The sequence below is a fragment of the Staurois parvus genome, unplaced genomic scaffold, assembly GCF_062004578.1.
Source record: "Staurois parvus isolate SC_StPar_1 unplaced genomic scaffold, SC_StPar_1.0 ptg000544l, whole genome shotgun sequence".
Classification (NCBI taxonomy): domain Eukaryota; kingdom Metazoa; phylum Chordata; class Amphibia; order Anura; family Ranidae; genus Staurois; species Staurois parvus.
In genome coordinates, this window is record NW_028318340.1 from 2,015,518 (window position 1) to 2,030,063 (window position 14,546).

The 14,546-nt window shown below is 42.4% G+C and overlaps 1 protein-coding gene across 2 annotated transcripts in view; it reads right to left on the minus strand.

The window, feature by feature from the left end:
• Window positions 1-213: 213 nt before the first annotated feature.
• Window positions 214-14,546, minus strand: part of LOC149451225 (uncharacterized) — a 123,882-nt gene continuing 109,549 nt past the window's right edge. The window contains exons 2-5 of one of the 2 annotated variants that reach the window (XM_089690821.1): window positions 3,150-3,227; window positions 2,574-2,732; window positions 2,133-2,225; window positions 214-1,405 (exon numbers count right to left, since the gene is read on the minus strand). In XM_089690821.1, coding sequence (XP_089546947.1) covers window positions 1,079-1,405; window positions 2,133-2,225; window positions 2,574-2,732; window positions 3,150-3,227 — 657 coding nt within the window. In that variant the 3' untranslated portion in view covers window positions 214-1,078. The remainder of the gene's footprint in view (window positions 1,406-2,132; window positions 2,226-2,573; window positions 2,733-3,149; window positions 3,228-14,546) is intronic. The other variant, XM_089690822.1, reaches the window with a different exon arrangement.

Genomic DNA, 14,546 nt, shown 5'->3' on the forward strand with positions numbered 1-14,546 from the left:
GAGGGTGGAGAGCTGAAATGAAACTCTGCAGAAATTAAGTGAGGAGAGCTCTAAGAACTGTTTGGTGGGATGAGACACCTCCTTCACAGGAACAGAGCTGAGGCTGTCAATCTGCTAGAAGGCCCTCCAGTCACCTTTTTTCTCTTGGTGTCAGGAAAGAAAAAACTTGTTAGAAGTGATTCATGCCGATATGGAGAAATGAAGCAACAGAAATGAAATTATACTCATTACTTTTAATGGAGACAAGTACACACTATAGAGGAATATACTTTGTTCATATTTCATGTCTGAAGTTTACAACCATTTTAATAGTAGTTTTCCTCCATGCCATTTTACACCTTACTCACAATAGGTCCACTAAATTAACTCTGCCTGCAAGTAAAGGACCTTTTACAGGATGACTAGGAACTAGTGAAAGAAGGACCACTTTGCATATATTATAGAGATGTACAAGCTGGCCAACTGTATCAAAATGATCTGTCTCTGGTCCTTGCATACCAAATCACCAAAATAGAAAATATAGGCATAGCTCATTGCATATATCACAATTGATATTAAAGCTGACCAACTGCCTCAAAGTGATTTGTACTTACATGGAATAAACTCATTGCATATATTATACTGTAGAGACATACAAACTAGACAACTGCATCCATGAGTTTATTCCACGCAAGTACAGATCACTTTAAAGCAGTTGGTCAGCTTTAATATCAAGTATGATACCTGAAATGAGTTTAGCCCACATTGGTAATATACAACCACTCAGGTATGTTTGTTGTATGATCAGATAGATTACTTTGAGGCAATTCAACATCAATTGCAATATATGAAATTATGTTAGCCTGTATTGGTTCTGTACAACCACTGTGGTATGCCTATATTTTCTATTTTGGTGATTTGGTATGCAAGGACCAAAGACAGATCATTTTGATGCAGTTGGCCAGCTTGAACATCTATTACAATAAATTTTAAAACAGCACACTAAGGTTTCTGAGCTCTGTGACATCAGGTAACTTTAGTCTACTGAAAACAGGTCACAGGCATGCAGAAAAACAAAACAAAACAAAAAACAAACATTCTAACACAACAGGAGATTCTTTAGACTTTGCAGTTTTGGTGGGAGTTTGTTCTCCCAGATGCCAAGCATCACTCTTTGAATGAAGTTAAAAGTGTTTTTCTTCATGGCTTTAGGGTATTCCAGGTGTAAAGCATATACAAGTCCAAAGAAGAGGCAAAGTGCTTGAGGTAGGTTCTGGAGATCCTCCATTACAGTACCTCCCTTGGCTATGATGGCAATAGACACTGGGTCAAGGTAGAGATGATTTGGAGAAGAAGGCATACTTTCATCAATGACAGTCATCAGTCCAACAGGTAAACGTGCCCAGACCTCATCGCTGTCAGAAGGCTATACAAAAACAAACATGATTATTGGTCACTGTGTTGTATATGGTTAGTTTTAGCTTCAAGGTAAGGGTCAAGGTCAATCTATTTTTGGAAGGTTTCTTCCTTTCAAGCATTTTTTTAAGCGGTTCTAAAGGCAGGTTTTTATTTTAATGCTTTCTATGCATTAGGATAAAGCACCTTCTGTGTGCAGCAGGTGCTCATTAATTGAGACAGCAGTGGGGCACCATTACCTCCCATTGCATTCAAATAGACACACACAGCCTTGGCACAATTGCCCCCTACAGCTGCTGGCTGTAGGGGCACTCAGCAAGACTGAGGGGCCAGGAGTGCTAGCAGGGGACCCGAGAATAGGAGGGTCTGGGCTGCTCTATGCAAAACCAACTGCACAAAAGGTGGTAAGTATAACACGTTTGTTATATTTAAACAGAAAAACACACAAGGACTTTAATATCACTTTAAATTAGATAGCTGTATACACACGCAAAAAAGGGTATACTCCATCTGGATACACAAAGTAGTTGTAATGATACAGTTCTACTAACACGTCTAAGTTGCAAAATTGTGTTCAGGCATTAACATTTGTTTTACCCTCCCTCACTAAGGGTTTACATTTTATAAACTGCCATGCCCACCACTGTACTAGTGATATAATAAGTATTTATCTGTATTTCTAAGAAATACAAAGCAAATCCCCCCACAACTGCCAAGGTGCAACTATGATAACTTACGAAGCAGGTGATGTAGAATGTACTGGGGTCATCACCAAGTAGAACAGGGAGGCCTCGGAGCACAAGGGTGTGCATTGCTGTCACATCAGGTTTCTAGAAGTAAATTATCAAAAGTTCAGTTTAATATTGCATAAAATGTAAACCTACATGTTTATGAAGCAAATATCACACTATTTGACAGTTCAGGAAAGTTACTGATTGAAGTTATTTAAATTACACCCATAGCTTCGATGTTTTAACATCATTGGATCACAACTTCTGAAGACCACTTTAAAATATTGAAATAAATACAGGTAGCAACATAGGCCGAAAGGAATAGTAGTAGAGGTTACAGGTTGTACATTTATGGTATCTTACATATTTCTGTGTATTACAACAAAGTGAATCATGAAAGGTTTTGTAAGTTGAGAACAAACAAAAAGAGGGTTGCAGTAGACTCACCTCTGAATTAATTTGCTGCACAAACATGGACAATGTCTCTCCAACACTTCCTTTCTTGGACTTGAAGATTGTGACAAAGCGTGGTGTGTATTGATCCAGGGCATCAAAAACGTTATTCTGCAGATTTGTGGTGGCTATTCTATTGAACTCTGCAAACAACTACAACACAAAAACATAACAAAAAAAAAAAATCTCTTTTGCCCTAATATTTGAATAAGTTTCTCCCAAATTCTCCAGTGCCCCAGCAAGCAGATCCTTGTCCTCCCTCTCTCTGTGGTTCCCCCAGCTTTTCCCTCACCTTTACCTGTGAAGTTCAGTGGTTTGTAAGGTAAACTTTTCTTCCTTACAAACTACTAAACTCTGCATTCAGAGATCATTGGTTTGTAAGCCAACACAAAACTGCTTAACTCCTAAATTTACTTACCAACTACTGAACTCTGCCTTACAAACTACTGAATTCTACATGTATAGTTCAGTAGTTTTGTGAACCAGTGCTCAGAAGTTTGAAAGGCAGAGTTCTAGTTAGACCTATTGCAGGAAAATCCATTAAAATATTACTAGCTATTGGCATCTTACCTCCAGTGTACTGAAGCCCACTTTGACAAAGAGTCTGTTCAAGGAAGAGATCTCAGGCAGTTGCTGTGAGCAATTCTTCTGAAAAGGACAAAATTCCTTACTTAAAAATAAGTTCCCCCTTACAGCCTAGTGGTTAGTAGATTACAGGCAGACACAGTTTTTGATACCGTATGTGCATTCTTTATAAGCATAGGAAACTACAGCAAACATTGAAAAAAAAATACTACAATAAAATATTAAATGAAACATTCAATTTTAAGTTAAGTGGTTAGGATAAGTTCAATGGTTTAAGGCAACATCCAGAGTTCAGTGGTTTGTAATGCAGAGTTTATATTTACTGCCTCCATCCTGAACATAGGCTTTTGTGCCCTGTAGCACCCCCCTTCATGGTGGGCAGTATCTGCATCCACTCCCCCATGTGGTCAGTGTTTGTATACCGCAGCAAATACTCACAATGGCAAAGACTGTCCAGTCGGTAATTATGGATCAAGGATTACCATTACACAAAGTAAAATCTTCCTCTGTGGAATGGATCGTTGTTGACTGAAAGAGTAGAGTACAGGAAAAATGGTCATAAATAACTGTAATAAAAGCTGTGTCTGTGCCCCTTGTCCTTTGTGGTCAAGTGTCTTTTCATCCAGCGCCCCCCCCCCCCCACAATAGGTTTGAAGATTCCCACCATACAAGCATTCATAGAGCAGAGTGATTGTAGAGCACAATGTGCTCCTGGTGGTCAGACGCCAGGCCCCTGGCAATCAGTGGCTGCTTGTTGGCTGCGTCCTTTTCTTGCCAGTCCATGGCCGCATGCACCCCTCCCCTTGCTAGTTGGTGGCCACACCCCCATCCTCCTTGCTGGTAGTCAGCATCTGCACCCCCCAGGCCCCAGATGATCAGTGTCCACACTCCATCTATAGTGTTGCTAACCTACCAAAATAAATTTACTGATAAGACACCCACAATTTACTGACAGCCAAGTTTTTACTGCCATTTTAAGAATTACCGTTGTAAGTGCAAATTTCAGTATTTAAGTTACAATTAAGTACAATATATAATTAGCAATGTGAGAAAATCTGAAGGCAAAACATTTTTTGATAAAGTAAGAGCAGTTATTAAAACCCATTAGTTTTCTGTCATCCCTGTCCAACTCAAGAGATTTCCTATTAACCACTTTAGCCCCAGAAGGATTTGCCCCCTTCTTGACCAGGCCATTTTTTGCGATACGGCACTGCGTTACTTTAACTGACAATTGCACAGTCGTGTGACACGGTACCCAAACAGAATCAATGTCCTTTTTTCCCACAAATAGAGCTTTCTTTTGGTCGTATTTGATCACCTGTGCGGTTTTTACTTTTTGCACTATAAACAAAAACAGCGACAATTTTGAAAAAAAAAAATTTTTTACTTTCTGCTATAATACATAGCCAATAAAAAAAATAGTAAATTTTCTTCATCAATTTTGGCCGATATGTATTCTGCTACATGTTTTTAGTAAAAAAAAAATCCCAATAGACATATATCAATCGGTTTGCGCAAAAGTTATAGTGTCTAGAGACTACGGGAAAGATTTATGGTTTTTATAATTTATTTGATTTTTACTAGTAATAGTGGCGATCAGCAATTTTTAGCAGTACTGTGACATTGGGGTGGACACATCGCACACTTGTGAACCATTTTGGGAACCAGTGACACCAATACAGAGATCAGTGCTAAAAAAAAAAGCACTTTTTCTGTATTGGTGTCACTGGGAGGGAAGGGGCTAACACTAGTGAGATCCCTGGGCATGTTCTAATTGTGAGGGGAGCTGGGCTGTCCAATGGAGCAGAGTGATCTGTCTCCCGATGACAGGAAGGCGGGGATCATTCCGCTTCTTACCGAAAGAACCACGAGCTGCCTTGTTTACATAGGCGGCTCGCCGTTCTCCTCTCATAGTGAAGATTGTCGGGTAGCTGGTGGCAATCGAGCCTGCCGGATACCTGAGCTGTCTCCCTCTGTGTGAGGAGACAGCGGCGCTGGGGGAGCGCGTGGGCACCTCCCCTGCCCGCCTGCACCCTCGACGTACATTTACGGGATTTAGCCTGCACGTGCCAGCCTGTTGCCGTATATGTGCGAGGGGGCGGTCTGAAACAGGTTAATTTCTGTTTCATAGCCAACACTGAAAGTGAAGGGAAATCCATGGTAGCCACCAGGATCACCAGAAATTATGTCTCCAATTCTAACATTTTGCCTTTATTCCTGTTTTAGATTCTTCTACTCTTGGTGATAGCAGTAAAAAGGAGAGGAAAAAAATCTAATACCAAACTGGGGCATGAGAGAGAGAAAAAACACACACTGAGATTACTGCACATTGCCCCCCCCCCCGACTGCAGAGGGACACAGATATGGAAGCACACATTGAACAGAACTTAGCTTTTCCCATAAACTTCCTCTCTCCAGATCACAGTGCAACACACACACCTCCAGAGATGATACTAAATCCCAAGAGGGATGGCAGTCACAGAACTCAGCTTTTCCCCCACTCTTCCCTCTCTCCAACTCACACAGCCCCCACCTTCCTGCTCACACACAGCCCTCAGCCCCCATCTTCCTGATCACACACAGCCCTCAGCCCCCCTCCTTCCTGATCACACACAGCCCTCAGCCCCCACCTTCCTGATCACACACAGCCCTCAGCCCCCACCTGCCTGATCACACACAGCCCTCAGCCCCCACCTTCCTGATCACACACAGACCTCGGCCCCCACCTTCCTGATCACACACAGCCCTCAGCCCCCACCTGCCTGATCACACACAGCCCTCAGCCCCCACCTTCCTGATCCCACACAGCTCTCAGGAGAAGCAGACACTGAACACCAAGGAGGAGTGGCATATTACAGCACATGGACTTTCCCACGCGCTTCCTCTCTGCAGCTCACACTGCTCAGGCACCTCCTCTACATCTCAGATCTGTCCATCCTTCAAGTCCAATTGCCCATATTTCCCACTGTACTCACTCCATGCCTCTCACACCCTCTTCAGCAGCTCTTCTTTCTCCTGGACATCCTTCCAGTCTGATGTCCACGTGCCTTCTGCCTGCATACTGTTGTAGCTTAGCTGGGACCTCTGCTTCTCATTGGTGCAGACAACTGTCTGTCACTAATAAGCCCATGTCCTATTGGAAGTAGGGAGGAGTAAAATGTAGGTGTCTGGAGATAGGACAAATAATGATTCAAGCTCTGAGGCTGTGTATGGATATACACTTTTATTCCTGTGTGCATGTAAATGATTATGTACAGAGTATAGACACAAACTAAGTGTACTTTGTATTTTTTTCTTGCACACTTTACTCGGTGCTGCTTTATTAATGTTTAGTCAGTAGTGTGCATTGTGTCATAGACATCAATACATCTGATTAGAGATCAGTATAACACAAGGTGTTTATCACTCCCATGTGCAAGAGGCCTAACCCTTTCTCCTCCTTAAAGGACCGAAAAGAACCAGAAAGGCAGCACTGTGAAAAAAAGAGCCAGCAGGAGAAAATGTACTGTAACTGGCTGCCTGCTAGGGCATTTTTAATACATTTGCAGCAATACTGAAACACTGGACTAAAGTGATTGTAAACACAATTTAAAAAAATAACAAAGGTTTATACTTTTCTGCTCTGTGCAATTCCCCCAGTTGCCCTATTTTGGCGCTCATGGCTCCTCATGTTCTATGTGTGCTTCCTATGGTGGTACACCTGCAGGCGCAATCCTGAGCCGCTGTCTGTGTCAATTGACAGACTCTGGCTCCACCTAATACCTCAATCTCTCTTCACTGGCTTTGATTGATGACAGCAGGAGCAGCTGCCTCAGCAAAGCCTGTTAGACCTGGAAGACTGAAGAGAAAGCCGCTATACAGAGAGACATAGCGCTGGATCAAGTGTAATAAGGGGAGTGAGGGGGCAATAATATTACCTAAACATGTATCACCTTAATGCAGGAAAAATTGTTTAGACTTTACAATCACTTAAAGCCCAACTCCAGGCAAAACAAATATTACCTTGCAGTGGGACTGCAAGGGTTAACCTCCCATTTTTGTCTAGTGGTGAGAGAAAGGAGATATACTTACCTGATCTTTCAATTCTCCCTGTACAAAACTGATCCCTGCAGCTCATTCAACTCCACCCCCCATGATCTAGCATTCTTGAGTAGTGAACTGGTCCTGATGTCAGCAAGCCCATAGACCTGCAGGACATGAGGATTTCAGGAATAGTCCACTGTTGGATCGTGGGGGAGTGCCATTTGCAGTATCGGAGGATCAGCTGAGTTTAAGCTTTTTTTCTCCCCTGCAAAAACAGTTAACCCTTGCAGTGCAAGCAAAGCTCCTCTGCATAGGAATTTTTCTTTTTGCCCAGAGTTGGGCTTTAAGGACAGTTAATGCATTGCTGCCTCCTACTGGTGTAGTATTGCCACTGCGTCCTTTGTTGCAACTTGATTATTTTAAGTTGGTTTCACTCAAAAAAATAAGTAAAATGGTTTCATTACCTTGCAATTAACTCTAACTTAATAAACACTAGTAAGAAGGCATATTTTTGATATATGAGTAAAATTAACAAATATATCTAAGTTGGGAAAGCTATTGGATTTTACAGTGTAGATGATAGTTTCTTTCCTCCTTTGGGGCTTTAATTGACAAGTAAGAGGATAACATTTTCTGATAGATTAGTTTATGTTTATAACCTTTAAATAATTCCTAATATTGTTCTCCATCATCATAGCATAATGTTTACCTATAGTCTGGTCAGTAAATTGTTTTTCTTTTCCTCCTCTCAGTAAAATGGTGAGATCAATATCTAGAGTTTGGAAACATCTCCACAGTGCAATTTCTGCTGAAAGTAAACCTGCAATTTCAGTGTAACAAAATGACTTTCAATTTGAAAAACTACTCAATACTGAACTTTTTTTTTTCCAAAAATTTCCATTTTTTCCAGAAAAAAACAGATAAATGCATTTTGGTTTCAAAATTTCCAGACATTTTACATCTCTACTCCTATAGCATGAATCCTCCCCTGCAGTACATGTCCCATGATTCATTGTTGCTCACCATTGAGTCTCTTGAGCTCCCCCTGGTAAATGGAGCCAAGGTAGTTTTAACCTATTCATCTGAAGCAGGGCTGTCTTTAATACTGATTGGACATTTTTTTGACGCCCCCCCCCCCCCCCATGCAATTTTGCTCTCTACCCCAACATCCCAAAAAACAAACAAACACGCGCATAGACTTATCTGATAAATGTCCCCCCTGACGGTCAGTGATATATTAATCTAAGCCATGCATGCGCAGCTCACCTTACATTTATGGGCTGCTCTGTGTGTCGTGGTGATATGACTCCCATGAATATGCACAGGATTGATGTCACCACAGCCCATCCATTCAAGCGGCTGAAGATAGAGAAGCTGAAATGAAAACTGGGAGAAGAGGGATGTGCTGAGCGCTGAAAGGCTTTGTTCTCAGGTAAGTCTGTCAAAATGTGCTAATATGCAGTGCATACTATTACATTATGACTTAAACCTGCAGGGGGACTAACTTTTCATTTTTTAAAAATATCTCCTAAAAGAAGCCAATTAAGCAGTGTTGTTTCTCTATGTGTGAAAGATGTGCCATGGGTGATGCATGTTCTAATTGGTGAACAGAACAACAGCCACAGGTCAGGGTTTAGGAACAGTCCACAGGAAGTTTATTTGAGGAAAAGGTATAACCATTAAACCATTGAATCTGCGCTAAATTCTGTAATAATGAATCAATATTTCAGGCCTCCAAAAGACCAAGTAATTTTCCGTAGCTGCTGAGGGCATAACAACCTGGAGAGATGGGTAGAAGTCATAGACAAAATATATCCAAAAGCACTTAGGACTTACTGTACTTGGCTTAGTGTTTCTCACATGAGCTTGTCCTCCATAAAATATAATTATATTGCATTAAATTAAACCTTCTTGGAGATGTATAAGAACAAGAAGTTTTTATTGATAAAATCCACAAAGCCAGAAGTTTGGCTTTCGATACATCTCCAAGCAGGTTTAATTTAATGCAATTTAATCATTTTTTTATGTGAGAAACACTAAGCCAAGTGCAGTAAGTCCCAAGCGCTCTTGGATATATTATAGTGCTATGGGGAGAAGGACCGTTGCCCAGTGGTGTATTTTGGTTTTGTGCTGTCCTAGGCAGGACTAAAGCCGTGCCCCCAATCTAAATGTCCCCGCCCCTTCCTGTTTAGGACCCACCCTTTCATATGTAAACCCCACCCCTTCCACTTTAGGCTTCACCTATTCCTATTAGAACTCCTCCCCAGGAGACGGTCAGAGACTGCAGACAGGATACAGGAGATGGTCAGAAATTGCAGACAGGGTACAGGAGAGGGTCCCCACAACCCCTCCCCTTGCATCAGGCTGTCCAAGTTCTCCCTCCTTAAATCAGGGTCCCCGGAGTCCCCCCTCAACTTTAGGGTCCAAAAAGTCCCCCCCCCAATAAATCAGGATCCCCTTCAAATCATGGTCACCAGAGTCCCCCCACCTTATGTGCATCAGGGTCCCCAAAGCCCATCCCCTTATTTCAGGGTCCCCCAGAGCCCCCTCCTTAAATTAGGTTTCCTATAGTCCTCCCTCCTTACATTAAGATCCCAAAAGTCCCCCCCAATACATCAGGGTCATTTCTTTACATCATGGTCTCCAGAATCCCCCACCTTACATCAGGGTCCCCATAGGCCCTCCCTTTACAGCATGGTCCCCCAAAGCCCCCCTCCTTAAATCCGGGTCCCCATAGTCCCTACCACTTAGATCAGGGTCCCAAGGGTCCCCTCCAATACATCAGGGTCTACCTTTACATCATGGTCTCCAGAGTCCCCCCACCTATAGACCCTCACCATAGATCAGGCTCCCACAGAGACCCAGATCCCCCTCCTTAAATAAGGATCCTCAGAGTTCCCCTCTTCCCTTACATCAGGGTTCCAAAAGTCCCCCCAATACATCAGGGTCCCCCTATACATCATGGTCTTCAGAGTCCCCCACCTTACATCAGGGTCCCTAGAGCCCATTCTCTTTAATTTGGTCCCAAAGTTCCCCCTACCCTTACATCAGAATCCGCCCACCCCCCTTACCTCAGGGTTTATTCCATTCATTCCTCCAGGCAGCTACATGAGCTGGAAGAAGTCCTGTCCTTGCTGCCCTCCTACTCCTCTGAATGTCATGGCCTGTGGGCGGGGCAAGCACCTGATTGGTTGTTAGGACCGCGGATGTGCTTTCTCCGCCTCCACTAGCAGTGACAGTGACAACACAGGGCAGCGATGTGGTGAGCCGCCCTGCACCCAAACACAGCCAAGCCACCCCCCACCCGAGCACACACAAGAATGTCCCCCGCCCAAACACAGCCGAGCCCACCCGAGCCGCCCCCCACCCGAGCACACACAAGCCCGGCTTTCAGAAGAACTTCGGTCTTGAAAAAGGAGCTCTGTACATGCTCCGAAACGCGTCACTGCTCCATGCTCATGTCACTTCTGGTTTGTGGACAGCGTGCGTTCCAGCGTGCGCTCCAGTGGTCCGGGAAGAGCGGCGGCCATCTTTGACATCCCATCTCAAGCTCCCCTTGCAGCTGCTGGCTGGTACAGAGCCCCGCAAATGATGGATTACTAAGAGCCTGTTTTATACTGCTACACAGTAAGTGTTTTTAACTGCTTTTATTAAAGTTGACATTGGAATACTGCACTTAGAAGCGCCTTCCTGTCTCATATTCCTCCACACAGAGTTTGCTTCCACTCCTAAAAGTACTGCTCAGTATCGGTTTTCCTTTACACCATCCACCACCGGCTGCCATTCTTCCACAGCATCCTCCACCAATGTGCCCTGCTACACATTCTACGAGTAAAAATGAAGTAAATAGCATTTTCAGTTTGTGGTGCTCATATACAGTTTAGTTCCACTATAAAAGCAGAGAAATAACATTTATCTCTTGTTTTTTTTACAATACCAGCCATTTGCATGCCTGAATCAAAAACACCAATGGTAACAGCAAAAACAAAAAACTGACATTCTGTTAGCAAACATTTTTGTATTTCTTCTGCTCCCTTTTATGGAGATATATTCAGATCCAATAAAGGACTAGAATGGTCTAGAGGGCAATAAAAAGGACCTAGTCTACTTTTTCTCCCTACAAAAAGTTTCTCACAAAACCTAATTTTTGTGAAACTCATAACTTATAGCAAATTTCATTCAGCGTGAAACAGATTGGGACCCTCATTCTGGTAAATTACTGATGCAAAGAATTTTTCATTATGGGTTCATCGATAACATTAGCCTGGCTGCTGCCCATACCAATATTATTCTCAGCATTCTGTTTTCTCTGCAGAGCAATAGAAGCTGTGAAGTTAAAAATTAATGCACTGCTCACTGCACTCACTTTTACTGTAAAGCAGGATGTGGACAGAACATTGTATTATTTAATGACTTTCTTTCACACTCCTACCCAATTACCCAATGAACAGAAAAAGTGATGTGTGAGGTTTTGATCCATTTTTGATTTTTTTTTTTCAATAAAAAGACATTTATAGCATTGACTAATCCATTGCTTCTCTAGAAATTATTTTGACATGATTAACAGTACTGTATATAGTGTTTGCTGTTAATGATGCACAGCACATTGAAGCATCATGCAGTCAACATCTTCTTTTGGAAAATGAGTCCTCCAGGTGTATGTATATATATATATACTGTATATATTTTTCTGTTGGACCCCACCTGTCTTGTACCTGTACATTTGCAACCACAAATCATTAGTGGTCTATGAGATGAATTTAGACATGTGCTTCTCTTTATTACCAGGGAGTTTGTGGAAGTGTTCTCTATGCAGAAAAGTGCAGGCACTAGGGCTCTTTGATGTATTTCTCTCTTCTGCACATACACTATATTGCCAAAAGTATTGGGACATTGCCCCACCCTTTGCAGCTATAACAGCTTCAACTCTTCTACGAATACTGTCCAAAAGGTTTAGGAGTGTGCCTATGGGAAAGTTTGACCATTCTTCTAGAAGCTTTGGACGAGAAGGCCTGGCTCACAATCTTCGCTCTAATTCATCCCAAAGTTATTCAATGGGGTTTATGGTCCTCCCTAGTCAGTATGCTTAGAAGGACAAGACATCCAAGATACACCCCCATTTTCCCACAAGATCCTGGGATTGGGAGAGGGGTAGAGAGCTTCACAAGGTCACACCCAAATATTTATGTCCTCTCAAAGCTTGCACCACTTCCAACAACTGACATCCATGTGGCTGGCCATGGGGAACATAAATATACAAAATCCAGCATTATTGGATTTCCTTTCTCGAATGCTAGGAAAACTGCCCATCAGCAGGCAGAAGCAAACAATAATACTGGTCTTAGAGATGGCCAAGTGCCAGAACTAGGTTGATTGCAGCAAAGCAATAATAATTGAAAAGAGTCACTTCTACTTAAGCCTTGGATGCATCAATATTGATTTGGCCCACCCTTTGCAGCTATAACAGCTTCAACTCTTCTGGAAAGGCTGTCCACAAAGTTTTGGAGTGTGTCAATGGGTATGTTTGACCATTCTTCCAGAAGCGCATTTGTGAGGTCAGGCACTGATGTCGGACAAGAAGACCTGGCTCTCAGTCTCCACTCTAATTCATCCCAAAGGCCTTCTATGAGGTTGAGGTCAGGATTCTGTGCAGGCCAGTCAAGTTCCTCCACCCAAAACTCGCTCATCCATGTCTTTATGGACCTTGCTTTGTGTGCTGGTGCACAGTCATGTTGGAACAGGAAGGGGCCATCCCCAAACTCTTCAAACAAAGTTTGGAGCATAAAATTGTCAAAAATGTCTTGGTATGCTGACGCCTTAAGAGTTCCCTTCACTGGAACTAAAGGGCCAAGCCCAACCCCTGAAAACAACTCCACACCATAATCCTCCCTCCACCAAACTTTACACTTGGCACAATGCAGTCAGGCAAGTACCGTTCTCCTGGCAGCCGCCAAACCCACACACGTCCATGGGATTGCCAGAAAGAAAAGTGTGATTCATCACTCCAGATAACATGTCTCCACTGTTCTAGAGTCCAGTGGCGACATCTTTTACACCACTGCATGCTACGCTTTGCATTGCACTTGGTGATGTAAGGCTTGGATGCAGCTGCTCGGCCATGGAAACCCATTCCATGAAGCTCTCTTTGCACTGTTGTTGTGCTAATCTGAAGGCCACAAGAAGTTTGGAGGTCTTAACCTATGGACTCTGCAGACAGTTGGCGACTTCTGCGCACTTCAACATGCTCTGACCCTGGTGAGTTGCTGTTGTTCCCAGTTGCTTCCACTTTGTTATAATACCACTAACAGCTGACCGTGGAATATTTAGTAGCAAGGAAAATTCATGGATGGACTTATTGCTCAGGTGACAACCTATCATGGTACCACGCTTGAAATCACTGAGCGGCCCATTTTTTCACAAATGTTTGTAGAAGCAGTCTGTATGCCTAGGTGCTTGATTTTATACTCCAGTGGCCATGAAGGTGATTGGAACACCTGAATTTAATTATTTAGAGGGGTATCCCAATACTTTTGGCAATATGATGTATGTTGGACATTGCAAGATTGATCCACAGCTGAGAATGTGGGGTTCATTTACTAAAACAGCAGAGCATTTTTTCCTTGTATTTTCTACAATTTTTTTATTTTATGTTTATTTGCTCTTTATTTGTTGCTTATTCTTTTTGGAAGAGCATTGTTCAATGTAAGTCATTTTTTGCACTTGGTTAAAAAAAGTTTAAGAAAATTTAGCTGATTAAAAAAAAAAATAGCAGAGTATGTTTACCTTGTACAGTGAATTTTTACTTAGCTTATTGAAAACTAATTGAGAGCTGTGTAAAAATTTACTTTCCAAAGACTACCCAATCGCATGTAAGGAAATTGGTTCTAACCCCAACCACGGCACCACCTGCCCAGAGTTTGCATGTTCTCCCTGTGCCTGCATGGGTTTCCTCCAGGTACTCCAGTTTCCTCCCACACTCCAAAGACATGCTGGTAGGTTACATGGTTCCTCTCTAAAACGGCCCTAGTACGTGTATGTATGAATGTGAGTTGGGGACCTTAGATTGTACGCCCCTTGAGGGTTAGGGATTGATGTGAATGTACTATTTACATGTAAAGCATTGCGTAAATTGATGGCGCTATATAAGTACTTGTAATAATAATATTACACTAGTCTAGTTAATGAGGTGAAACTCTGGTAAATGTAATCATCCAATCATGTGTGAGCAAAAATTTAATTTCGAAAATTTTCCATGCATGTGATTGGATATGTTCCTAAGGAAATATATTTACAGAAATAACATAATCAATAAAGGGGTTGGAGGGGTGTGTTGAGGGTGTGTTTTCTAGCTATATCAAT